The sequence below is a fragment of the Hibiscus syriacus genome, unplaced genomic scaffold (assembly GCF_006381635.1).
Source record: "Hibiscus syriacus cultivar Baekdansim isolate YM2019G1 unplaced genomic scaffold, ASM638163v2 tig00000764_pilon, whole genome shotgun sequence".
Classification (NCBI taxonomy): Eukaryota; Viridiplantae; Streptophyta; class Magnoliopsida; order Malvales; family Malvaceae; genus Hibiscus; species Hibiscus syriacus.
Genome location: NW_024061820.1, coordinates 1,817,875 through 1,845,607, shown reverse-complemented (window position 1 = coordinate 1,845,607; position 27,733 = coordinate 1,817,875). Strand labels below are relative to the sequence as shown.

At 34.8% G+C, this 27,733-nt stretch overlaps 2 protein-coding genes and 1 pseudogene across 2 annotated transcripts; 1 reads left to right on the top strand and 2 right to left on the bottom strand.

Annotated features, from left to right (window-relative positions):
* Positions 1-36: 36 nt before the first annotated feature.
* Positions 37-16,196, bottom strand: LOC120216374 (probable manganese-transporting ATPase PDR2). The gene is made up of 22 exons (XM_039213824.1): positions 16,099-16,196; positions 15,691-15,954; positions 15,505-15,597; positions 14,843-15,045; positions 14,396-14,468; positions 14,132-14,304; positions 13,816-13,987; positions 12,985-13,089; positions 12,792-12,902; positions 12,612-12,698; positions 12,344-12,526; positions 12,062-12,112; positions 11,853-11,978; positions 11,221-11,300; positions 6,081-6,189; positions 5,546-5,674; positions 4,003-4,068; positions 3,789-3,860; positions 2,560-2,711; positions 2,179-2,290; positions 1,988-2,104; positions 37-1,334 (listed from the first exon to the last, which is right to left on the bottom strand). The coding sequence occupies exons 2-22, from the start codon at positions 15,937-15,939 to the stop codon at positions 234-236; spliced, it is 3,564 nt and encodes a 1,187-aa protein (XP_039069755.1). The 5' UTR covers positions 15,940-15,954; positions 16,099-16,196; the 3' UTR covers positions 37-233.
* A 3,615-nt stretch (positions 16,197-19,811) lies between these two features.
* LOC120216366 (mitochondrial import receptor subunit TOM7-1-like) lies at positions 19,812-21,193 on the bottom strand. Its single transcript, XM_039213813.1, has 2 exons — positions 21,108-21,193; positions 19,812-20,205 (listed from the first exon to the last, which is right to left on the bottom strand). The coding sequence occupies exon 2, from the start codon at positions 20,150-20,152 to the stop codon at positions 19,928-19,930; it is 225 nt and encodes a 74-aa protein (XP_039069744.1). The 5' UTR covers positions 20,153-20,205; positions 21,108-21,193; the 3' UTR covers positions 19,812-19,927.
* Positions 21,194-22,896: 1,703 nt separating this feature from the next.
* LOC120216356 lies at positions 22,897-26,650 on the top strand (annotated as a pseudogene).
* The last annotated feature ends 1,083 nt before the right edge of the window (positions 26,651-27,733 follow it).

The following is a 27,733-nucleotide window of genomic DNA, read 5'->3' as shown; positions in this document are numbered from 1 at the left end:
AGTCGGCTGGGCAAAAACAATAATCGATGTCGATGCTTTAACAAAAGAGTCTCCTCCTCGACAAAAGCATCATTCTAAAGGACTAAGCAATATGATTTATCCAGATAAAAGTCGTATATGTGGAGCTAATTCTCTAAATATAAATAATCTGATCAGCGTCGTCATTTTTCAAAAAATAGACCCCCATTAGCAGAGGGACAATTCTCCATGTCAATTCTCTGTTCAGTGTCCACTTAGACCAGCTTCTTCTCTGAACTAGCGGCAGCCGCACGTTGGCGCTTCCTCCAAGCTGGGATTTTACCAGGGAAAGCCCATCTTAACAACCTCTCCCACGTATAGCAGCCCAGAAACATGAGTAAAGCCCACAGCAAGAGTTTATCCCTCAATCCCACCGGTAAAGGAACCAAGCTCAACCAATCATTCAGGTCCCTAAACAGATCGGAAGTTATGACCACAAAGAAAACAGATGCAGCTCCAAGTGCATACAAGAATGGTTTGTTTTCGGGGATGCTCTGATTGAAAGGGTGACCCATGTAGTTCACTGCAAACGTTGCTACCTGAAGCATCATGCTCACCATGTATGAAACCGTGTTTACTAGATTAGGGTGAAACTCGGACTCTGGCTCAATGCATTCTTCGGGCATGTGTTTCTCAGCTTCCTTCACGGAATAAATCAAGAAAAGCAGGTGCATTGCAAACTGTCCCATGAGAGAGAGGAAGACATAGAAGCAGAAAATATTTGGGTGGGGCCGTGCAGCTGAAAGGGTCGGCAGTGGGCGAGCATGTGAGATGAACAGGAAAAAGGCTGCTGTAAATACACCACTAATAGTTGCCTGGACATCACCCAGTTTGACACCATCCAAGTACATCACACTTAAAACATAAGCTGTAGCAAGGCAGTTAAGGCCAAGTATCTTGAACATCTGAAGGGTAGTCACAAGGGTGCTGCGTCCTTGACGGATTATGTCGGTGGTTGGGGCAACTGATGCATGCTTTGCTGTAAATGGTGATGCCATCGAGGCATCCCCCAGTTTGACAATAGGAGCTGAGCGACCATCACCCTCCTCATTCAGCTCATCCATCATCTTCTTCAGCTTCTGCCGTTGCTTCTCAGCAGCATTAAGATGTCGATTGCTAGCTGCAAGGTTGCCAGATTCTGATCTGGTGGCTAATTTTCCTTTTGAAGAGGCTTCTGAACTGCCTGTTGCTTCTACAGTGGGCTTAGATTTCTTCGACTTCAATGACTTTGTGCTATCATCTTTAGATGTTCCCGATGAAGAGCTATCACTTTTAGTAGGAGGCACTGCATTCAATAAAGCAACACCAACATGGGCCTGAACAAAAGGTAGGGTGTTACAAACAATAGAAAATTCATACGAAAATACAGATACAAACTGGTAATATGACGAGGTAAATCTGTCTTTAGGAGAGAAGAAAAGAAAAACTTGTATTCCATAAATGTAACCAGAAAATGTGAACATTGAATTTCTCCAACTAAAATCCAAAATAATAACAAAAAAGCTTAGTCGAATATATTAAAATTTATTCATAGAAGTTGTATAAACCGAACATGCTTTTACAATAAAAACTAGAAAAATTTTGAAACTTCGATTCAACATCATCAGGACCACATAGAAAGATATAGATCCACCTCGTAGCCAAAACAACTATCACTGACCAAATTAATCCTACAAGGTATCCAGACAAAAGATAGTCATAAAAAAGAACCGTCTGAGACAGCTAATAGAGAAGATCCTATCAACTAGTTCAGGCTTAATTGAGTTGATCCCTATACGAGTAGGGTTTTCTTGGGGGCTAACAGTAGATTAACTGATAGCAATTGATACATAGAGCTAAATATAGATTTAAAAATAAGTTCACAAACCTAAAAGGCCTTAAACATCATAATGGATGCACAATAAACACGTTAAAACGTTAAGTAAGAGAGAATAAGATACCAGCTTAAACTCATCGAGTAAAATATTACCTGCTTAAGAGCTCCAACATCATTGGTCCCATCACCACACATTAAAGTCAACCTTCCCACTGTCTTGAAAGTGGTCATGATAAGTTCTTTCTGCTCCGGAGCAACTCTTGCAAAAACCTAGAATGACATTGCAGTGTCAATAACATAAGACAAAGTCTTGCAAAAAACCAAATAGATTGTATAGCTGCAACCTTAACAAAAGGAATAACTCGTAAAATGGCAGAAGTCTGTTGTAACATCTCAATGCAGTCACCTCCAATACAAAGATCATGAGTCTCGGATAAAGCTTCAACCTCTTTCTCACTGATATCAGGTAAAATCCTTTGATCAGTCAAGTTAACTAGAAGAATGGAAGGTGGGGTTCAACACACCTAATCAGCAGATCCATATGACAAGTTCCAGAAAAGAAAAAGTATGATCAAAACTTGATATGCAGGCCCAAAAAAGAACCTAGATATCCATGAAAGAGCCAAGATTTATGCTGGGCAAATTTATCAGAATTTAAATCCGGAAAAAGCCTACGGGGAAATTATATGTCACAAAATAGTTGAGAGTAACCAGAGAAAGGTAACCTGTAGGGAATCCTCTCTGTCTCATCCGGTGAAACCCACTCGTAAACTTTACTATTCTTCACTGCACCAAGAATCAATGCTAGTTTTGACACAATATGAACTTGGCCGGCAACGTGGCAAGCTGTCAAGGCTTGATCACCAGTTATCATCACCTAGAATAATAAAATTTGTTTTCAGAGAAACACAAAGTCCCAATCTAGGAATTCACCACTTAGAGAAGGAAGGTGATAGCACACTAGCATGTATTTTCCACTATCCCTAAAACTTCACAGTGACGTGTTACACAAATGGAATATAGTATTTTCCATTCTCAAAGGAAAACATGGTTCATACGGAAGAACAAATGGAACATGGAAAACAGGAAGGAATGGAAAAAATAAAGTAATATGAAAATCATTATTTTTGGGACCCAAAACCTAATATACCCAAGTTTTGGTTATTATTAAAGAAAATGAGAAACACGACAAGTTTCATGATCTGGCACAATTTCTACATGCATATAAACATATATGTATTAATCATTGATTTCATTATTAAGGTACTTGAGAAATTAATTCTTTTTTTCCTTTTTACATACATGCACTTCCATACAAATTGGCAACAGAATTGTATATCATGGTAAAGGGATCTAAATGCTGATGAAGGAATTATCAATACAAACCAATAAGGGTCAAAAGATTCCATCTTCTTTCCTACTATTTTTTATCCTAGCAAGCAAGGAAAGAGAATTATTTGCCCTATAGCAAAGTGAATTCATAACATGTTTGCATTCCCATAAATACTTCTTATGAATTCTGAAACCTTAAGCCAAAAATCAGCAAGCAACTTAAATGTTACATACATGCAGGAACAAATGAACTTGTGTTGTAGACATGATTTTAAAAAAAATTCCTACAAAAGAGAAACTTGAATGATTTCAAAAATCCATGCCTGGATTGCATTCCAGTGAATACTTCTTACAAACTCTTAAACTCCAAGCCAAAAATCTAATAAGCAACTTAAATTCCGAGATTTATAATCCTATAGCAAAGTGCATATATGGAGGCACAAATTAACTTGTGTGGGCACAAAAGGTCTCAAAAAATCCTATAGCAAAGTGATTTAAATGATAGCAATAGGATAAATTCCGAGATTTATAATCTGTAAAATCACACTTTTCCTCATCACTTTAATAGTGGAACAACATAACACCCTTTAGAAAGATATATCCAGAAGATGATTCCACTTACCAAATCATGTGAAGAATTCTTTAATTCAGATAGGATAGTGGAAGAGTCTGCCCTAATAGGACAGTTAAAAACCTGAAAATTAAGTTTCAAGAAGTGAAAAGAGGTAACTCGTGCCAAACAGTGATTAAACATCTTAACAGGGTAAATGTGTCCAGCAAACAAACCCAAAAAAAAAACTGTACAGAGATGAAAGAATTCATTGCTTAATGCTTACTGCAAAACCAGCAAATGTGAGGCCAGACTCTACAGTATCTCTCTCCAAGCTTCTAGCTTCACTAACCTGTGCAGGAGACATGACACAAATTGAAAGACATTAAAAACACGTAAACACATGAGATCAGAAGGTTCTACGTATTTACAAGTAAAAGAAAGAAGTTAAAACTAAGTCTTTGTGGTCTGTGATGCATTTTAAGAAACTTTTTATCTTACATAATATATTGATAAGCTTCATTGTTTCCTACTTCTGGTTTTATCCTCAAGAAGAGCGTGACCAAACTCCAAACACTTTTCATGATCAAGGTCTCTTTTTGAGATTATCTAATATAGGCCTCAGGTGTAAAATGAGAGAACTAATCCCAAGTAAAACAAGTTTCAACAAATCTAAAACTTACTAAAAAAGTGTTTCAAGATTTTGGCAACAGAGTGAGTCCATGGCAAAGTAACAAAAGTGGTTAGGATTTCGTATTATAACCATATCCAATAAGGAATTTAACCACTTAGGTTAAAACTGAATTCATGGGGTTAGTATTACTTTTCAAGAAACTATAAAAATTTCTTTGAAATCAAACCTTAATCAAACAAAATGTTTCATTTAATTTGGTCATGGATTTCATACACCTGAATTATATTGAAGTTCTCATTCTGGGTAGAAGAAAAACAAAAATAAGTTCATGAACTTCAAATTTTCAAAAAATTCTAACAAATTGGATATTAAGTAGATTCATGTGATATAATTAAACAAATTGAGATTATGTAAAAAGATTAAGCAAATTTACATTAAATATGTGTTTAACTTGTTTCAGATAAAATGACATGCCTTTCTGCTTTCAAATGATCAATTTATACAAATACTGATTTTTTTTTTGATAGACATGTGAGGTCTCATTAAAATACCCCTTCATAACCGTCGAGCTACATAAGTAACTCACCGGATGTTGGAAGGAAGAAAAGAGTACCTCAAAACTTTATTACTAAAAGGAATACACCACATACATAACCAGCATATTACAACCACGTTACCCTTAAACCTACCAAGAACCTTCTAAACAACACAAACTACTCAAACCTGATATACAAACCATATTACCCTATGCCCGAATTAGCCAAGCAATTTCAATGACAGAATGAATTAATTCATTTATGTTGGTTAATTAGTTAAAACTGAATTGCACAATCTGATACTAGTCAAATCACTTCCTTTTTTTCTACCATAAAAAGAGGCAATGTTGTCACAAAGGCACTGTCCACCATGAAATTTCTTGGAAATGTTTCCAATTGTTGGGAACAAATATTTCTATTACGAGCAAATAAAGATTTATTGAAATTCTCACAAGAGTGCAAGGGAAGGGGAAGAAACAAAATTACCAAAACTGGGGCAGAAGTGTCACCCAGCAATCAGTTATAATCTAATTGAAACAATATTGCTAGCAATGTTATGAGATTAGCATCTATTGCGCATCTTATTTTGCTCGAGAAAGGGAAACAAATAAAAAAAAAAGGCCGGAGGCATTTCAATATTGAATCCATATAAAACTTACCGTCATATCTGGAAGAGATTTGTAAGCAAGGGTCAGCACACGAGACCCTTGCCGTGTATATTTCTTGTAAATTTCAACATATGAAGGAGGCAAATCAACAAGTCTATCTTGGATAGTCTCAGGGGCACCCTACAAACATAAATTCACGCTTATGAAAAAAAAATTAAATATTTTCTTCTTTCTAAATAACTATGATACATGGCATATGCAAACTAGCAAATGCATTCTGGAAGATGCAATTATTACCCCTTAATCAGAGGGCAAATGGGAAAGGGAGGAGAAATATAGCTTTAACTAACATACATAACGATGTCAACCCTTGATGGGTAACAGTGCTTCAAACACTCCTAAGCAAATGTTTGTGACACGTGCGATGCTTCAGATTTGGAATAGAAATGTTTGTCGTAGTTATATTGCATTTCAAGAATCCATAACACCTAAAATGCAGCAATATGACCGAGTATAGTTGACAAGAAGCTGATAGCAAAACAATAGGTCTTCAAAAAAATTTAAAATTAGACAATAGCTTACAGACCTTGACAAAAGCAAAAAACTCCTCCTGGACACGAACAACAACTGCCATTCGTTTCAAGTGCGATGCAAAATGGTGCCTCTGCACAATCTGCACAGGATTGCCGCTTCCTCTGAAGTGCATAGGATATAAGAGAAGAGTGTGTTACACCATAACTTCATAAAGAAACAGACTTCTAAAAAAATGAGTAATTAAAATCACCAAAATGCAGGGAAACAAGATGCATTCATATAATGCATGAAACAGAAACAAGCATGCAATACACCATACTTGCAGGCTAATGACAGGCAGGTTTTGTATATTAACATCTAAAAATATACTCTAAACAATATTGATCAGAATTCATCAGTCCACTCCAAAACAATTAACCGCCCACCGCAGGTTCCAAACATGAACAGTGTTTTTGTAAGGAATTCTGGACCACTGAATCAATAATCCATCAGGTTAGATAAAAATTAGCACACATAAATTTTTTTTTTTGAATCATTCCTTTAGTTAAGGGATTTTGTACATATATTTATACAATCCCTTACTTTAAGGGATCACATCCTAGCATTAGTATTTTTCCTTTCTTAGTGTTTCCTACTTTAGAGAGATAATTTGTATATAAATATGTAATCTGTTCTATTGAAAATAAAATGAAAATACAGAGAATTACTTTGATTTTTACATGGTATCAGATTAGGTTACGGTTTCTTTCCAACCTAGACGATGTCCACAACTTCTTCTCATACTCTGGAGATCACTTCGAATCCAGAAAAAATTTCTGGTTCTGCTGCTCAATCAGAAGGTAATCTGGTCATGAAGGAACCAGAAGGTAAACCTCATGCTACAGTTTTTTTTCTCCTCCCAATCGACCCCTAATTGGATCCTCGATCCTGGTGCTACAGATCATATGACTGATAATAAGGATTTGTTTTGCAATTTTTTCCAAACTTTGGTAAAGCTGTCAAAACGACTGATAGTTCCTTGTCCAAAATAGGACATGGCACTGTTATTCTCAATGACCAGATTGTACTGAAAAACGTCCTCTTCGTACCAAATCTGGCTTGCAATCTCGTTTCCGTTAGTAAACTTTCCACCGACTTGCACTGCTCTGCAATTTTTAATGATATTGATTGTACTTTCCAGGCACTGAACTCGAAGAATATGATTGGTAAGGCCAGCTTGCAGAATGGTCTATATATTTTTCCTGCCTCTACTAAAACCGAAATCTCGAAATCTTTCACCGCTTTAGAAAAAGTTGATAATGTTATGTTATGGCACTATCGTTTAGGTCATCCTAGTTTCCACTATCTTGCAAAAGTTTTTCCTGCTCTATTCATTCATAAAAGGCCAAATTCTTTTTCTTGCAAAGTTTGCTCTCTTGCCAAACATACTAAATCAACTATTCTCCTTCTACATATAAGCCTTCTCACCCTTTTGCTTTGATCCACAGTGATATTTGGGGCCCTTCTCGGGTGAAGAATGCTGATAATTGTAAGTGGTTTATCACTTTCATTGATGATCACAGTAGGATAACTTGGACTTATTTGCTAAAAGATAAATCTGAAATTGCTGGCAGTGAATTTTTTGCTAAGTCTTTGGGTGCGTTTTTCAGGGAAAATGACATAGTTCAGATTAATTCTTGTGTTGACACCCCCACAACAAAACGGCATTGCCGAAAGAACAAATAGACACCTCCTTGAAGTTACCCGTTCTCTTCTATTTACCACTAATGTTCCAAAATATTTGTGGGGAGAAGCCTTATTAACTGCCACATATTTAATCAATCGAATGCCTAGTAAGGTTTTACAATTTCAAACACCTCAATCTATATTTTTGCAATACTTTCCCCATTTTAAACCTATCTCCTCCATTCTTCCACTTAAAATATTTGGTTGTATTGTTTTCATCCAAAACATTGCTCCTAATAAGTCCAAGTTAGATCCTAAATCATTAAAGTGTGTATTGGTTGGGTATTCTTCACTTAACAAGGGTTATAAATGCTATCATCCTCCTTCTAAACGATTTTTTACCACTATGGATATAACATTTTATGAGCAGAATCCCTATTTCACTCATGCTGAAATTCAGGGGGAGACATGGAAGGATTTTCAGCCACATCATGTATCTCTCCTACTCTTCATTCTCAGCCTTCAGAATTGCCACCGATTTTGTCTTTACCTACAAATTTGTCACCTGTAACTACTCCCATTGATTCATCTATAGTACCTATCACTACTTCACTCACACCTACTTTAAACACCCTTCCTGAAAACACACCTACTCCCATTCAAAATCTTCCACAAACATCACCAATCAAACAACTTCGTGTCTATACAAGGAAAAGCAAACATATTCCTGAGGCTGTTTTGCAATCTGATGCTTGCCGAGAATTGGATTTGGTTCCAGCTGGCGAAATAAAAAAATAAATCAGTAAGTCCACTTCCCCTACTCTAGATGACTTCCCTATTGCTATTAAAAAAGGAGTTAGACAGTGCACCAAGCATCCTATTAAAAAATTTGCTGGTTATAATTCATTGATGTCGTCTTTTCAAGCATTTACAGCAAACTTGGATAAAGAACAGGTTCCCACAAGCATAGCTGAAGCTCTAAAGGATTCAAAATGGAGAAGGGCTGTTGAAGAGGAAATTTGTGCACTAGAGAAAAATGCTACTTGGATCGTTACGGATCTTCCTCAAGGAAAAAAGACTGTTGGCTGTAAATGAATCTTTGCTATAAAGTATAACTCCAATGGTAGTATTCAACGATACAAAGCTAGACTGATGGCCAGAGGCTTTACGCAAACATATGGGATAGATTTCACAGAAACTTTTGCACTTGTGGCGAAGCTGAATACTGTTCGAGTACTCTTAAGTTTGGTTGTAAATTGCGATTGGAAATTACACCAACTTGATGTAAAAAACGCTTTTCTTAATGGCAAGCTAGAAGAAGAAGTCTATATGAAGTTGTCACCTGGCTTAAAGTTTGTTAAAGGAAGTAACAAGGTGTGCAAGCTCAACAAGTCTCTATACGGATTAAAACAATCACCCAGAGCTTGGTTTGAGAGGTTCACTAAAGTTATTATGAAAAACGACTACAAGCAGTCCCTCGCCGATCATACTCTTTTCATCAAGGTAACTTCTACAAAAAAGAAAGTTATCCTTATTGTGTACGTGGACGACATAATTCTTACTGGAGATGATGAAGAAGAGATTTGCAATTTGAAGAAATTGTTAAATGAGGAATTCGAAACCAAGGACTTGGGAAAGCTAAGGTATTTCCTAGGAATGGAGGTGGCAAGGTCAAAAGGACTTGTAACAACCAAAGAAAATATGTACTTGATTTACTCAAAGAAACTGGTTTTCTTGGTTGTAAGCCGATTGATACACCAATGGAGGTAAGCTTGAAATTTAGCACAGAAGATGGGTCCTTAGTAGACAGAGAAATTTCAAAGATTAGTTGGGAAACTAATTTAGCAAAGAGAAATTTATCCTTGACAAGGCCAGATATAGCCTTTCCCGTAAATGTGATAAGTCAACACATGACTAATTCTACTGAAGAGCATATGGCAGCGGCAAATAGAATTCTCAAGTACTTGAAGAAAACTCCAGGACACGGCTTAATGTTTAAGAAGACACAAGACAGAACTGTTAAAATTTTTACAGACTCTAGTTGGGCCAGAGACCTTACTGAAAGGAGATCCACTAGTGGCTACTGCACATTTGTTTGGGGTAACCTTACAACTTGGAGAAGTAAGAAACAATCTGTCGTTTCAAGAAGTAGTGCTGAAGCTGAATTCAGAGCACTAACATTGGGAATATGCGAAGGAATTTGGCTACTTAAACTACTGAAAGAACTTAGCACTAATCAAGAGGATCACTTTGAAGTCTTGTGTGATCTGCTATTCAAATTGCCAAGAACCCAGTTCAACATGATCGGACAAAGCATGTTGAGATTGATAGGCCTTTTATAGCTGATCAAGTTAACAAAAAGACAGTCACACTTTCATACATTCCTTCAGAAGAACAAGTTGCAGACATTCTTACTAAGGCTTTGCCAAAGCCTGTTTTCAATAAATTCCTATTCAAGCTGGGATTATACAATGTATATTCTCCAGCTTGAGGGGGAGTGTAAGAATTATAGAGATATGATTTGTTATGATTTGATAGCATTCCTTTAGTTAAGGGATTCTATACATATATTTATACAATCCCTTATTTTAAGGGATCACATCCTAGGATTAGTATTTTTCCTTTCTTAAGTGTTTCCTACTTTAGAGAGATAATTTGTATATAAATATGTAATATGTCCTATTGAAAATAAAATGAAAATACAGAGAATTACTCTGATTTCTACACTATTATCTACAAAAAATTCAGTGACACTGTAACCAACTCATATTACACCTATACATGTATTTCTTGTTCAATCACAATACATCAAACAGTTGTTGCACTTAATTTTTCATATTTTTTCTTCCAAGAAATGAGGTCTGAAATCAAGGTTTTCTTCTCTATCAGTTGCTTTCGTTGGTTATCTTGAGTTTTCCTTCTAACTTTATGATCTGCTGCAAATTTTCTTCAACTTCTAGACCATATTTACTTCAACACTAAGGATTTGTTGCAAATTTAGCAACAGTTTACTAGCAATCTACTCAAACATAGTACCCCAAAGGTCTCTGAAATGTTAACACTGCAAATCATATTTTTTAAACCAAATGATGATCAATTTAATGAGAAGCTTTTTTCTTGTCTAGAAACATGAACCCCAATTACTATCATTAGAGTTCCAGTAGGTCAAGCCTACAACTGCAAAATGTACTTTTTGTTATTGTATGAGATGGGGAGTCAGTTCAATCAGCACAAAGTATCTGCAAGCAAAATCATCACAACATTAACAAAAAAGGAAGATGTGTAAGGCTTGCATTGGAGGTTAAGGCACTTCGAGGATGAAACTTTGTCCTTCCATTGGCAGAAATTTTCAAGAATCTCTTTTGTCCCCTAGAAGGGGCAATGCACTACTCAAACTTGTGTGAAGTATGAAGAGAATCAGGAATGCATGAAAAGGCAAGCCACTCCAAAATAAAAGAGTAGAAATTAAATTGCAAACATATGAATCAATAATAGAAGCAAAATCGACTAGTGAGCAAGCAAATTACTTTCGTGGAATAGCCTTTTCATCAGATTTATAACTCCAATCAATTCCTTTAAGTGCAGCCTTCTCAAGAGGATCACCGACCTACAAGCATTTTCAAAACTAAAAGTAACTTACAATTGTAAAATACACGTAACTTCAACCAAAATCCTAAGAATATTACATGACAAAAAGGAGAATCCAACACAAGGCACTCAAAGACATTTAATAAGCTAGAACCAGAAGCAGATAAATCAAGACTTGGAATCTTGATGTGAATGAATTACATAGTTCTATAAAGTAACATAAAGTTAAAATGTAGATGTGTGATGCCTTATTTAACAGTAAAAAAATTCAGACACTGTGGTATCTAAATGTTTTAATATGTATTACATAGGTACCACTCTGCATTCCAGTTACCATTCCACAAACAAAATAACCTCTTCGCAAATCATAACAATGGAAAAACCTGCCCCCACAAATTAAATAAGCTAAACACAAATTAGACATTTAACAAATACTAGTTTATCATAACCTCCAATCATATTTTACAAAACTATTTATTATTAGATAGAAAGAAAAAGTAACATTCCACAAGTAATTACAAGGAAGAACAAAAAACACGGAATTATAAGCTTTGCTTAAAAAGTGGCATACCAGCTTGTTGTCTACAAACACTAAGGCATGACAAGAAGCCAGAATCTCAACCGTGCGTGAAGGAACTTTGGTCATATCAGATTCTAATTCTGAACTGTCATTTAACCCAACAACACCAGAGAACTCCTGGAAAAAACAAAGAAAAATGAATTCATTAAATGAGAATAAAACATTATAGAAAATCACTTCTTGTTCTCTTAGTATCATACCATATCATCCGAAGTCAATGTGCCAGTTTTATCAAAACAGCATATGTCAACCTGTGGAAATAAACATCAGTAAACACTGAAATCAATATAATGCAGAGCAGCACCAAGGTATTGTAATGCATCAATTACTACAAAATCAAGCCAAAACAAAGAATAGGAGAAGTGCAAGAAAAGAATATATGGCCTGTAACCATGGATTATAAAGCTACAATTTATCTTCTTTAATTATTTCATGCAAAATTGCCAGGCCTTTAACCCATATAAAGAATTGATCGCACAAACCTTTCCAGCAAATGGGATTCGGAAAGGCTCTGTACAAAATATTCCACGCCGTGCAAGGGCAATTAAAGATGTATTAACAGCGATAGATAATTCCATTGGTAGCTCTGGGGGAATAACAGAAGTAATAATAAGAGAACAACTAAGGAAGAGCTTGTATTTGCTTCTTGTAGGATCTTCCAGTCCCTACATGTAAAAATGACATTATTATCATATACCTACCAAAAATATAAGCCTAATAGGGTTTCCACTACCTCAAGAAGTAATTTACCTTTTTAAGTACATAACCAGCGGCAATAATTGCAAATACAACCAGAAATAAAATAAAGAGGCCACTTTCCCAGCTGTTAGCAGTAACCTACAGCACACAATTGAAAATAAACTACTGAAAAATAAATATGAAATGGATATAAATAAACCAAACACTTTGAAAGAACACATAAGAAACTACCCTTTCTGTAGAAAACAAAATTGTTCTCATAAGTTTTCCTTGACTTGTTTCAAACCCAGTGCGCAGAACTACAGCCAAGCAACCACCATCCGGAGTTCTCAGAGGGAAGCTCTGGTCCAATTAGAAATATAAAAATTTAAAGGAAAGGGATATGCATGAGGTATGTTAATAACCAAATTTTGGTACAACCTACCTTGTCAGCTGTGTGCTGCAATATTTTTGTCCCACCAAACAAAATATGATTCTTGTCGCGCTTGGTAGATAGCTTCTCCTCAATACCCCTGCCCGCTATAGAAACCTAGGAAAAAAGTTTTACCTCATATTTTTTTTTGATAGAAATAGGAGGCCTCATTAAAAACCTCCCTCTTAGTAGTTCTTTACCCTTAGGCAAGAACTAACTAGCGGAAGGAGAAAAAGAGTGCCTCAATATATTGAAGATAAACGAATTACATAATACTTAAAAACACTCCTACCAGTTACATAAAACTTAAACACACTCCTAATAAACCCATACTGTTAAACAACCAGACCCACAAAAACAAAGTAAACCATGACCCAATTCCCTCCTTTGCTAGCTTATCAGCCTCACAGTTACAGCTTCTAGGAATCCACCTCACTATAATCTCATTCACAGAAACAAAGTTTTACCTCATATAAACCATCACTGAACAAAGGATTTCTCTAGTCAGATTATATGAGAAAAAATAATGTGGAAAACAACCCCATATAAAGTGCAACATACAAACCAAATAATCTAAAATAAAATCTAAAGCTATAGGGAAATCATTTAAAGGAAAAGGCAGAATTAGGCTTAGACAATACAAATTTTTCAAGTCAAACTTAAGATTGCAATACTAACTATTAAAGAAAAATATAGTTAGTTTTACAACAGACACGTTACATTCATCAATTGAACTCCCACAACAAAGATTTTACACAATTAAACATAATGCCTAAGGGATCATTATTGATTACTAAAATAGGAAACAAGAAAGGAATTAAGATTTAAGAAGAAGAGATCCACCTTCCACTGGGGAGTAGACTCGCCTGTGAGAATGGCTTCATTCACAATAGCACTTCCAGCTAGTATAAGCATGTCTGCTGGAACAGACTTATCTTCTTCATTTTGACCAGATGATCGACCAATGGAGACAACATCCCCAGGCAATAGATCTGTTCCAGAGAGTTTCACCCACCTGCAACTCCCAAAGTTTGAATGATAAATTTAAAACTTCGAAAAAGTTTGAAAATAGTCATAGTAATAATAGTAGTAGTAATAATAATAATAGTCACACACACACACTATACGAAACAATAAGCTGATGTTTACAGAAACATACTTCCCACATCGATGCACCATTAGAGTCTGGCTGTCCACTCTAACGCGTCTTAGCTCACTTAAAGTCTTCAACCGACTTTTTGCCATTGTTGACTCAAACATGAACAGCATGAATAAGGTGAACAAACTGTAATACCAATACTCATCAAGACACCAAAGACCAACACAGAATACCTACAAAAGACAAGATAAAATGTCACAAAAAATACCTGGTCAGCAAAGGCAAAAAATCGACATTCTAAAGACATTTTGAACAAGAGAAAACCTGAAAGACAAAAAAGGGCTCCATGCAATGCTCTTTCATTAATTTCTGAAAAGTAGGTTGTGGATATTCAAATCTGCATTATAGAGACAAATTCAAGTGAACATGTAACAGTCGTAATTATTATAAAAAGGTAAACATCTCAGATTACTAAAGTCCACAAATGTAGTTCAGAAATCATAAGTTCACAACTGATACATGAAGAATCATAGAAAATTGAAGGGGGAAAGAATTATGCTCTGTAAATTAAATTAAGAATAAAAACAAAATTAAAACATTAGAGCATGGAAATTTTGAAACTCAAAAGAATCCAACAGTAAAACCATTAATTTGTGGCTAACTACAGAAGGTTACTATCAAAAGATTCCTTTCAATAGACATATATCCAGGACAAGTCAAATCAAAACAAATTGAAAGGCTATAGTGAAAATTAGTATGACAGCAACATACGCATTACGACCCCATTTTTCAGTTGCAGCAAGAACTTTAGCATCAGAACCATGGCCGGTACATTTTAGGTAATAGCCAAATGTTTCCTTCGTAGGATATGGAAGCTTGCAAAAGGTATCCTCCTCCTTAGAATAGATGAAGCACTGCTTTCTGAAATCAAAGTAAATCTCTTCGACATCTTTCGCAGATGACGAACTTGCTACCTATGCAATTAATCAAATAAAAATGTAAGAACTCAAGGTGGAAGGGGAGTAGGGGCAATGTAGGAGCACTGAAATAAAAAACTTAATCACACAATTCATATGAAATTAGAGAGTTGAAAAGGAAAGAAAGACTTCGGATCCAAATAAGGGGGAAAAGAGGAGGAGCAAGCAGAGTGGCAATAAGTAAATCACACAGATTATGCAAACAAAATTCCAAAAGTAAAAGCTTATAATGCAAAACCAATTCTGGCATAAATATTTTATATAAAACTAAAATTATGCAAAACCACATACTACTGTTACTATCAATAATACTAATACAACCATTTTTCCCACTGAAATGCACGATTTGCTTTTCAACTTGCATAATTAAAAATAAAAAAGCAAGAACCAAAAGTAATTTTGGTTACGAATATGAAAACAAACAAATAAAGAAATAAAAGAGAGATAGAAACCTGCCTGCTTACGAATATGAAGTGGCACTACCTCTTTCGAACCACAGAACTTTGCCGGAGTAATTTTGCAGACATCAGCATGGCGAATATCATTAACCTGCGCACACCATTATATTCCAAATTCAAAAAATAAATAAGTAATTCATTCTAAACTCGTACCAGACTGGAATTACAGTATAATCTTTATTACCTTGCTATATTGAACAATGCACTTGAAATCCACGGACCAAGCCGTGAAAAGCAAGACCAATATGTGAGTAACAACAAGGCCGCCGAACACGATGGCTGCATCAACGAAATCTATGCTAGGAACAACCAAAGTTAGCCAAAGGAAATAGAGCACTGCGAAAGGCCAAACGTCTAATCGCCATACTGTACGTTTCTTTCTAAACAAATCGACTTTGTCCACTACTTTTCCACCCACATGGAACCTCGACATCTGAACTCCACCTTCCTATTTGTTCACCAAGAAAAATGGGTGTAAGGAAACAATGGATTACAGAGTGAAGAAAATTGATCGATTTGGGAGTCGTTAAAGTAATTATAAATCCGAAACCCCGACTACAGGAAAATTGATAATAGGATTTCGTAAAATTACCTGAGACAGAGAGATCTGAAACCCTAAAATCGAGACTAATTAAAGTTGAAATGAGACCTGACAAGGGAAAGAGAGAATACCGCTTTGGAACATGAATAATATAAAGTTAAATGAATCAGTTAATCAGACTTAATTAAAAAAAATCTAAATTAAATTTACTAAAATAAAGCAATGACCAAAATAAAAACATACATATTATAAATCATCTAAATGGATCTTGCGGATTAGGTTAACACTCATTTTTTTAAGGTTTAATACCAAACTAAGTGTTCAAAATATACCTTAATTATCGAATAGGTGTTTAAACTATTTTTGACATATACATTTGCCTAACATTACAAATGTTACAATTTTATGTTTTCGGGTCGTCAACGGTTTTAATTTCTCGATTAAATGACAAGTGTCACAATGTGGTGATTTTGAAAAAAAAATTAAAATATTATTATATTTATTAAAAAACATAATTTCTCTTAAATTATAAAAAAAGCCCAAAATACCTAAAATCCCTGAATCTTATCCTTAACCTGCCACTGCCGCCCTTTACGACCACGACCAACGCTGCTGACGTAGACCTTGTCATCCTCCTAGTCATACGCCATTGTAGCTGTCGTCGATTAGCCATCGAGATCGCGAGGGATCGCGATTTTCATCCTATGATTCGATGGGTATAAAATGTTGATTCGTCATCAATCGGGAATGATTTCATGGGAGTTTTGGTCACTGGGGGAGATGAGGTCGGGTTGAACTTCGTCGATGGCAAAGGGCGATGACTGACATGGACTTAGGGGTTGAAATGAAGGTTTTTGAAGTTTTGGGGTTATTTTCAAAATGTTTTATGTTTTTCTTTTAAAGAATATATAATTTTAATTTTTAATGTATATTTTTTAAATCACCATATTGTGACATGTATCACTTAACAAGGAAATTAATGTCATTGACGACCAAACACCAAAAATATTAACATTTGTAATGTTAGGCACCTGGATGAGTCAAAAAATAGTTTATGCACTTGTTCAAGAATTAAGTCATAGTTTGGGTACTTATTTTGGTATTAAACCTATTTTTAATAAGAATAGGGTAGTGGTATATAAAATCCATATAGAATGTTAATTAAAACTGAATTAATATCTTTCATAATTATGTTATATGTTTAATTTATAAAAATAATATTTGATTTAATTTTTAATTATATAGTATTTTTCTAACTTAATAAACTTTTTATTAGTCTACTTTAGTCTTTTATGGGTACAAAACGCATTCATAGGAAACATAGCTCTTTGTATTCCTATGTAGATGAATGCCTCTAAATTCGATCAATTTTTTCAATTTTGATAAGCAAAGGATATCCCAAATCGTGCTTCTGATAATTGATGAGTCGTCGACGTTGGCTTGAAGTTTGCAGATGATGGTTCTCGAGTCGCTCTCCAAGACTACCCGAGAAAAACCCAGGTCTTTCGCAAAGAGAAGCCCATGATAAGCAGCTAGAGCTTCCGCCATGAACACCGATGAGATGGAACGATGGAGACGAAAACAAGAACCCATGATGTTGTCATGCTCATCTCGAATGACCACACCAGAGGTAGCTTTCTGTTGGGCCATATAGTAACCTGCATCAACGTTTATTTTGACTAAATTTGGAGCTGGAGGTGACCAAGCCATAACAGCGTGGAAGAGGGAGTACACCGAGATAGTCCACTAAATTCCTGATGAAAGCTTTTGATTGAGGTAACAACAGAATCTGAACACTGCATTTTATTTTTATAAATAAGAACATTGCGAGCATGCCATAAACACCAGATGGTTATTGCCACTTTTGCTCTCTGATTAGGATCTTTATTTCTGAAAATCCATGAAAGCCATTCTTTAAATTCAACATTAGAAACAACTGTAGGCCAGTGGAATTCAAGCTTATTCCAAACCTAAGTAGCAAGGGGACAATCTATAGTAACATGAATTATATCTTCAATAGGATCTCGACAACGAGGAAAACTGGAGTCATGCTTAATTCGCTTTATACACAAATTATGGAAAGTAGGCACGAAATTGAGGAGACATATCCAAATTAGGATACAAACCTTGGGAGGGGATTTTACTTGCCATAGCTGATTAAACAAATGGACATCATCCGCATTAACCTCCCTCGAACCAAGTAGGTGTTTATACCTACTGCAAACCGAGTAGAGACCAGAATGTTCCCCATACCAAGCCAGCTTGTCCACTTGAGGCGATGAGGGTAAAGGGATGCTAAGAATGAGATCAGTCTCTTCCTCGGTGAAGATAGATGAAATAAGCCCCACATTCCATTGATTTTTCTCAGGATAAATAAGATATTTTACCATATTGAAGCCATGAGTCCGAGGCGAAGAAATAAGCTTTTGATCTTTCGTTGGAAGCCAAAAATCTGACCAGATTGAAACATTCATTCCTGACCCAATTCGTCATCGTAGTTTTCGCACACCAAATGCTACGCCAAACCATAGAAGGGCTAGACCCCACGGGGAAGCAAGGAAAGTGGAGGAGTTGAAGTACTTAGCTCTAAACAATCTAGCTACAAGGGAATCAGGATTTTCGACAAGTCAACACCCTTGCTTAGCCAGCATTGCGATGTTAAATTTGGACCAATCACACCAATGAATCCCTTTCTTTACAGAACTTTTTTGGTAATAGAAAGCACGACATAGCGTAGGTAGGAATAGCTGATTTTTTTTAACGTCAAATTTTTCAATTTAGATGTATAAATGATCACTACTCCGTATGTTTTTGTCCAACTTTTTCCTACAATTAAAAAATTAAATAAACTCTTGTAAGATATTTGACTTATTAAAGCATAATGTTATAATATCATTTTTTGTCGATGCCATCAACAATATGATATTGTCCTTAAATATAATCAATCAGTCCTTGTTTGGTGTTGATCAATCACTAGTTATCATTAATTGATCGATCAAAGTTGATCAACACCATTTCATATATGATATAGATAATGATTGACATAAGATATGTTATCACAGATTGGATAAACACGTTCTCTCCTTTGAATGACTCTAGAAAAACGGATTGAACTAGATGATTGATAGTTTCAAGTACTGGAGTAGGAGAATGGGTATAATTAAGGGACTAAATTAAATATTTATGATAATTTAGATTTATATTTTAATCTTGCAGTAAAGAGTTTTTGTACTATATATTTAATTTTATCGTTAATTGTTGACCTGACAATTATAAAAAATAAAAATAACTCAATTAATCTCTTTAGTTTATATAATTAAGGGGCTAAACTATGTATTTATTTATTTTTCTATTACCGGTAGTAGTATCTAAACTTTACTATTTTATCACGTTAGTATCTGCATCAGTCTACTATTTATCAGCAATTATCAATAATAACATGATTCGATAACCGAGCCACGTGTGTTATGTCAAAACCAGTTAAGTGTTAAAAGTCCAAATTCACACAAACCTAACATGATCTAGTAATAATCCAGCCATGCCATGCTGAACAACGAATAAGGAGCTCGTTGATCATTGGTAATGTTTGGTGAATGTCGGACCAACATAGTCCAAAGGGAACTCGACCTTGATAACAAAACAATAAAATGAAGCAAACATGATGGGCAATGATATTCAAGTGTGAACACACACAAAGTCTTTAGCTGGAAATGAGTAATAAAAGAAGACGTAGAGAAATTCAAATGAGACTCAAAACTCCCATAAAATGCACACCGCTCATGATTATTCAAATGCATATAGGATAAAACAGCCAACATCATGTAAAAGACAAGCCCCTAACATGATACCATGTAGATTCGACAGATGGGCAACAACTTAATCAGACAGGGCTTAGCAATTGATAAAGATGGGGTTTGGGTTCAGAGTTCATGCCGATGATGATGACCAGTGGAATGAAGCCATAGTGTGTTACCACTTTGGCTTTCTTCATAGCCCATGTGCTCCACTCTTTCAAGCGCTGTGCAGCTGATTTCTCATCCGACCCCTTAGACACCTTCCCCCCTTTGCCTTTGCCTTTAGTCTTCAGCGAAACTCTAGATGCCATAAAAAAACGTTTATTTTTCCCCGGACTATTTGCAGATTTGTTAGGCTATAAACCTATTACATTATAGGGCGAAAGAAGCAATTAGTTCAGTAATTTTAGAAAATGCTCACTACACAGAAGCTGCGAAAAAGTAAATATTATCTAGAAACGATGAAAACAAAGAAAACATAATTAATCATTGAACTGTGCTCAAATAATCGTTTTATTAAGAAAACCACGTTCAGATATTCGTTCTAGTCCTTGTACTTTCAAAAGCTACAAAATGGTTATTAAATTTATCATTTATTACAACATGTCACTCCCAATTTTATGATTTAAATATTTAATAGACCTTGACCACTCCCAATGCTCAGTCCTAGCTCCGTCCAAGATCAGAAGTTATAGTAAGTGTAAGAGTTCAATAAATTTAATGATCATTTTGTTAAAATTTCGATAAAATAACAGTTAAATCTATGATCACATCGATTCTAAATTAAAGAAGAATTATTTCAAACAAAAATTATAATTGAAGTTTCATGATTAACAATAAACAAGTTTCACCAAGAAAAATACTGAGTGTGGTATATGTTTTAAACAAGTTATAGATCAAACCCCAAATATCCAAATTCAAAACATTCGAACACCCGAAAGAGGGATATCAAAGGATAAGTTTTAGAGCAAGTTCACAAACAAAACACGATATCACCAAAAAAGAAATGTAATTAACCAATTCAAATCCTGTCCAAGACAGCTTCACCAGATTCTCATTTTTTGCCATCTGTATCTTTAATTCGTACCTAAATTACTCTCAAATCAATAACAACAATATTAATTTTGAAGGAGGCAAAAACACTTAGAAGCGCAATGGAAGCCTTGCAAATTATCAAAAAAGTACTACGAGGAGGTAATTTCATGATCGAAAACGGAAAAGCATAATCACAAGAAATCAACGACGAAAGGCCCGTTCAATGCTTACCTCTACAACGGGCCTTTAGGAAGCCAAGGAAGATTGCTTGTCTCGAGGATTCGTGAGAAGAAGAAATGAACGGTGGCTGAGAGGAATGACGGCTTTGAAAACGAAGGGAATAAATTCTGTTAGGGTTCGGTTGCATTATTACTTTATTATCCTTGTAAATACTTAAGTTTTGGTACTTGAATTTGGGTTCAGTATTCAATTAGGTACCTAAGTTTTTTTTTGGGACAATTAAGAACTTATACTTAGCTTGAAGCTTCAACTGGGTACCTAACAATTTTTTTGGGTGAAAAGAGGAAAAATCTTGATTATATTATGTTGCAATCATCAATTGTCTTCGAGCATTTTGTAGTGCTTCAGTTACTTCATTATTTTGTGGGTTGTCAAACAAATAGTTTTCTCAAAAGTAGTTCTGCCTGTGCAAATCTCGATACCTAGATTTTTGGTATCCTATTAGGGTATCCGCAATATATAGGTCGGTGATTTCTTGGTCCGTGTCTCAATCTGGATATTGCGGATATCCGTTAATCGGGTATATGGATTTTGCAAGTACTCGATTTTTTTCATTTTCAAATTATTAATTTAAAAAAATATATACACAAATTTAAATGTTCAAAATTTCTAATTACATACTCCAACATCTGAATTTAAAATTTAAAAATTCGAAATACAAAATCTAATCATTCATAATATAAATAATTCATTATATATATATATATATAACCCGGGTATCCGAAAAACTTCAATTTTGTGATCAGGGCCCAACCTGGCCAGATAATTTTTTTAAAAAAAATTATCTAATTTTTAAGATTTGAGTCGACAGATCAAGTCAATCGGGTAGAGTAATTTTACACACCCTAGTTCTAGGCTAGTTTGGCCATACTATTAACCTTATCTTTCGCGAAAACATGTGTAAATGATATGTATCATCGTCGTCATAATGACTTTAAGATAAGGTGGGTTATTGTGTCTTCTCCGCTGTCATTCCTTTCCAAATCATGTATATCACATCTAAATTGTTTTGTTCCACTAAAATTTAATGCGCTCTCATGTTTCATGTTCGATTTGATTGTTCAAATTAATTTAAAAATTGTAAGTATTTATTTAGACTACAAAGTAAAGTTCAAATTCAATTTAAACTAATAAGTCAAATTCGAATATCTAATTATGTTAAAAAAATTAGTTAGAAATTAAACTTCAAACCTAATTTAAGTATATAATTAAAGGAATTAAATTGAACACCGAAACCAAATTCCATACCTAAATGTATATTTACCATTTATAATTGGCTGGAATTTGATATTTTAACATTAAAAATATAAAATATTGTTTTGGACATAAAAATTCTGTTATCCGCAACATAAGTTTGAAAAACTCTTGATATAAATTAAATTGAAATATTATTGAAATATTTTTTGATACTATCACTAAGGTTATGGTTGAAGATTTAGGACTAAATCGATTGAATTTGTAAATAATGAAAATCAAATATATAATTATACAATATTTAAATTGTTAAGTGATTTGATTGATGAAATTAAAAGATTAGTAGTTAAAATAGAATTATGAAATAGTTAAGGGGTCACGAGTGCAGTTTACCCTAAACTTAAAAAAAGAAACCAACACGTGCCGGCGAAGATCAACGCAAATAGCGCGCATGTTCAATCTTTGTCCCTCCTATTTCATCTTCTTTTAAAAGCTTCATCACTTCAACTCATCCACTTGTTACCTCTCTCTCTTGCCCACGGATTCCCCTGTACTTTCTTTCTTTCTTCTTTCAAATCTTTCGACCACAGTTTGTTCATTGCCTCTTAAACGAATACATGGCGTCTTCACTCTCAAGGTCACCCTCCATTTCATTCTATTCCGTCGTTAAAACCACCGCCACCTCGCCTCACCTTCCTCTGTCCAAGCTCTCTTTTCGCTTCTCTTCCAGGCCAATCTTCCGATTCTTCTCCAAGGTAAAGCAACTTATTCTGAATTTTCTCTCTCTGTCTTTCTTCTTGGCGTTAATTGTATCTGCTCCGGACCTGTTGATGCCAAATTCCGGAGTTGGAAGAGACAACTGATTTATTATTGGAATCTTTGATTAGAAATTTTATCTTTTGTTTTCATGTTCAGTTTTTTATTTTAGAATTAGAGTGTGATCTCCACTTTTTGATTAATGTTAGGCTTCAATCCATTTGTTTTTGCTGTCAAAATTAGTAGCAGTCAGGACAGAAGATGATTGTTTTTATTTGCATTTAATTATTCTAGCGTTTAGAAATGTATTAGGTGCTGTGTTATTTGCTTAATTTCCTCACAATTTATGATCTAGTTGTTATTGTTTGATGTGAAGAATTGAAGATAACCTTCACGAATTGCAAATTAGATATTTTAACTGTTCTGAGATTGCAAATTGCTTATATACATGTGGCAGTTTAGCTATCTTCATGTTTAAAGCAAATATGAATTTCCTCTCAGCAACTTCTGGGAAAGTAACAGTAAATATCAATAAGGTAAACCAGAAGATGAAATGCTTGTTTCTTTGAGTTTGTTAAAATAGATTTTTTCAATGCTCATTTTTCTTTCATTCTTCCATGACTGATCCAATAATCTAGGAATAGATAGGAGGGTAGGGAAAGGCAAGCAGAAAGCTTTTAGGTCCTTTTTCTGATTTTGTAAATGTTCGTACTCCAAAAAGAAATAGCTTTCTGTCGCAGCATGGTCTGGACTTTCTGTGCAGTGAAAGAGCAGACCACTTGAATATTTGGTGCCCTTATCCTGTTTTTCCCCTTCACAAGTCTTCGAGCAGCTCGATTGGTGAAACATTATGTATGTGGTGCTAGAAGTTTAGTTTTCTTCATTGTGAGTTGAATGTGCACCTTTCTGTAACAGAAGAAATATATGAGTAAGCAGAGCAGGTGAAAGATTATCGTGCCATTGATTCCTTTTTAGGCCAAACCTCTGGACCATGATATTTACAATCATAAACCTAAGTAATTCTTTGCGTCCTCTCTCTCTTTTGGGATAATTCAACTTAAGCTAAACTGTTTTGAGGTTGATTATAAAAAGTTAATTACAAGTATGATCTCTTTTATTCTGAATGAGATCCACCTATAACGTGAAAACGCATACCGATGTGATAGTTGTCTTCTGCACGGGAATTAATTGTCAAAAGTCAAAAGATAATGTGGCAGATAGATGAGATCAATATAATTAGGGTTGTTTACCTTTTATATGTTTTAATAGATTGTGAGCAAGGTATACATGAAAATTATTTTTCCAAACTTAAATTGTAGGAAGATATATAAATGTAAGAGTTAATAGCAGCAAAAATAAAATTGAGTAGAACTGATAATGCTTTCATTTGGAGTGAAGCCTAAAGGGCACTTGGTTTGGTTATATATTATACTTTAGTGTTGTTTTAGTTATAGTTATTACTAGATGACTGCAATTTTAATTGTATAGAGTGATATTATTTGCATAATCAGTGATAAATAATACATCATGTCGTTGACATTGGTGACGGTATCATACATCACGGTGTGAAGTTAAATGGATTACTTCTAAGATGCAACACAATCAAATTCACAACTTAATGGTGATTTCATACAATTTCATAATTTGATAAACAACGAGAAGAAAAAAACACGCAATTAAACAGATTATGGTTGTGACTAATGTGGTTGCCACTTGGCAGAGTTCTTAGTTGCATGCAAAATAAGTTGTGGTTGAGGTTTTCATCAAGTCTAAAATTATTATTTTCTCTCCGTTCTCTCTCTAAATTAATGGAGTTATTTTGAAATAAGTAGCTGGTTTTTAAGCTTTTACCATGTATTATGGATCTTATATGCAATATAATATTTGAAAGTGAGAGGCTCATCCAGGGTTGAAACTTGACTTATTTTTATTTGTATTGACAAAAACATTTCCCTACCTTGCTGAATTCACCTAAGCATATAGATATATTAAAAACCCATCTGAAACTTTATGTTCATCTGTCGTGTGCATGTTTGCTCCTGTTCTTGTATGCTGGACTAAAGTTTTACTGTTCTTTGCACTGCAGAGTTTGCAGACTGGTCAGAACTGTTCTGCATTGGTGAAAGCCCAATTGAATGAGGTAAGCTTCTTTAAATGATTTTGGCTAGAGGATCTGTTTTCAAATTTTCCTCCCTTACTGGACACACTTTCGGGATCATCTGTTGCCTTCAAGGTTGGGGTAGATGGATCATCAAATGCTAAGTCATCAAGCAATGTCTCTCCTCCAGATTTGGCATCATAAGAATCGATCTCAGAGTTCCTTAAGCAAGTTTCAAATCTAGTCAAGTATGCAGCTTTCTGATAGATTATGTGCTGTTTTTTGTTCCTCCTAGTTTGATCAATTTGATGGTTTTTATCTGTTTTCTTATAGGCTAGTTGATTCAAGAGATATTGCGGAATTGCAGCTGAAACAACTTGACCGTGAACTGATAACCCGAAAAAATGTGGCCTTGCCCCAACCACCCTCTGCAGCTCCTGATTCTATGATACAGGCATCCTCTCTACCACCAGTAGGGCCTCCAGTGCAAACTGCCCCTGCTCCTTCTGGTAACGCACCACCTGCTGCCGCTACTCCAGCACCTTCTACAGCTCCTCCCAAGTCAGCTAAATCTTCGCTCCCACCTCTTAAATGTCCAATGACTGGTACATTCTACAGAAGTCCGGGTCCTGGTGAACCACCATTTGTGAAGGTGATCCATACATGTTGGTTTTATTGGATTTTCAGGTTGCTGTCATTATGTATATCCTACAATTGTTTCTCTTTGACTCTTTGGGCTTATGCAAAAGGCTTTCTTTGTAGGTTGGAGACAAAGTGCAAAAAGGTCAGGTCGTATGCATCATTGAGGCAATGAAGTTGATGAATGAAATAGAAGTAAGTTCTTATTCATTCTGCTTGGAGAAAGAATATCTTTAGACAAACAAAATTTATTGTTTCTTGGCTCCTTTTTTTATTATCTTAGAAATTCTGTATCCCAAATGTAGTAGACTAGTAACAGGAAGATTGCAGTACGTGGGTGATAAAACTTGTAAGTGCTAAGATAAAATTTATAAGCGATATAAAAATTCAACTTGAAAGTTGCATTTTAATTTGCTTGACCAATAAGGGATGACAGCCTATAATTAGCACGCTTGGCACTTGCAGTACCACTGTAATATGTCATACAACCGTTAATCAAGAGGCTGTCTTGTTGCATCCATAGTTTATTGAAATTTTCAAATTGCCTCTTACATGGCTAACTGTAAATGAAAAATCATTGTTTCATTAGGCTGATCAATCGGGAACCATAGTTGAGATCCTTGTAGAAGAGGGTAAAGCAGTCAGTGTTGACACGGTGAGCAGTCCTAACTACCTTCATTCCAAATATATACATGTATGGATAGATGGATATCGAATTTCAGATTTGAAGTAAATTTGAATCTTTTTGTTTTCCGGGATGTTCTTGTTTGTCGTCTTTACAGCCTCTGTTCGTGATTGAACCATAATCTCGTACTCTCGAGTAGGCAACACCAAACAATGGAGTCAAACTAGGAGGGACAGGCAGGCAGGTTGAGTTTCAGTGTTTTGGTAATGTTGTGAGATGCGGCAGCTCGTGTACGTGGGAAATTTTCTCTTTTTCAAAGTTCATTTACTTGAGCGATAGTAACAGATGAAGTGCAACTTTCTTTGTAGCGTGGTCGTGCTTATTATACACTTCTAGTTTTTATAGCTATGGTGAATAGTCTATTATAGATGTATGAAGGGGTTTTCTTTTTTATCCATTTTTATTATTATTATTTTTAAAAGTAAAGTATAGTAATGGTCACTGAACTTTTTTAAAGTTTTCATTTAGGTTCCCTAACTTTTAAAACTTGCAATACAGTCCCCCAACATTTAGTCCGTTTGTAATATGGTCACCAACAGTTACATCGGGGATCATATTGCAAACGGACTAAATGTTGAGGGACCATATTACAAACGGACTAAATGTTGGGATATTATATTGCAAGTTTTAAAAGTTGAGGGACCTAAATGAAAGCTTTAAAAAGTTCAGTGACCATTGCTATACTTTACCCTTTTTTTAATTGATATTGATGACTTTAATCTTTGTATTTTCTGAATTAAGTTATATTATATATTTGATTATTCTAAATTCAGTTATATTATTTTAGTCTTTTTAAATTGAATTATTACCAGTTAATCCAAATATTCAAAATTCTTAGTTGTCCTTTCCAACTAAAACAGATCTCACAAAACATCAAGTACATGAGTAATTAATTGTAATGCCCTAAAAATTTTGAGATATGTTGCATATATTATGTCATCATTTGAGACATGCAATATATTTCACGACATCACTTTAGATAACGACCAAATTAAGTGAGGGTCATGTTTCCCAAAAATTTGAAAATTTAGTTTTAGACCCTTAATTTTTTTAAAAAAAAGTTGGTCCCACAAAATTTTAAAAAATTCATATTAAGTTTTAAAATTTTTTAATATTCTTATTAAACCCCTCTCGTAATTTTTAAAATTCTCATTAAGTCTTTCAAAATTTTAAAAAGTTTAATTAGAATCCAAATTTTCTGAAAATATAAACTAAACTCTTCAAAAATTAAAGTAAATTACTATT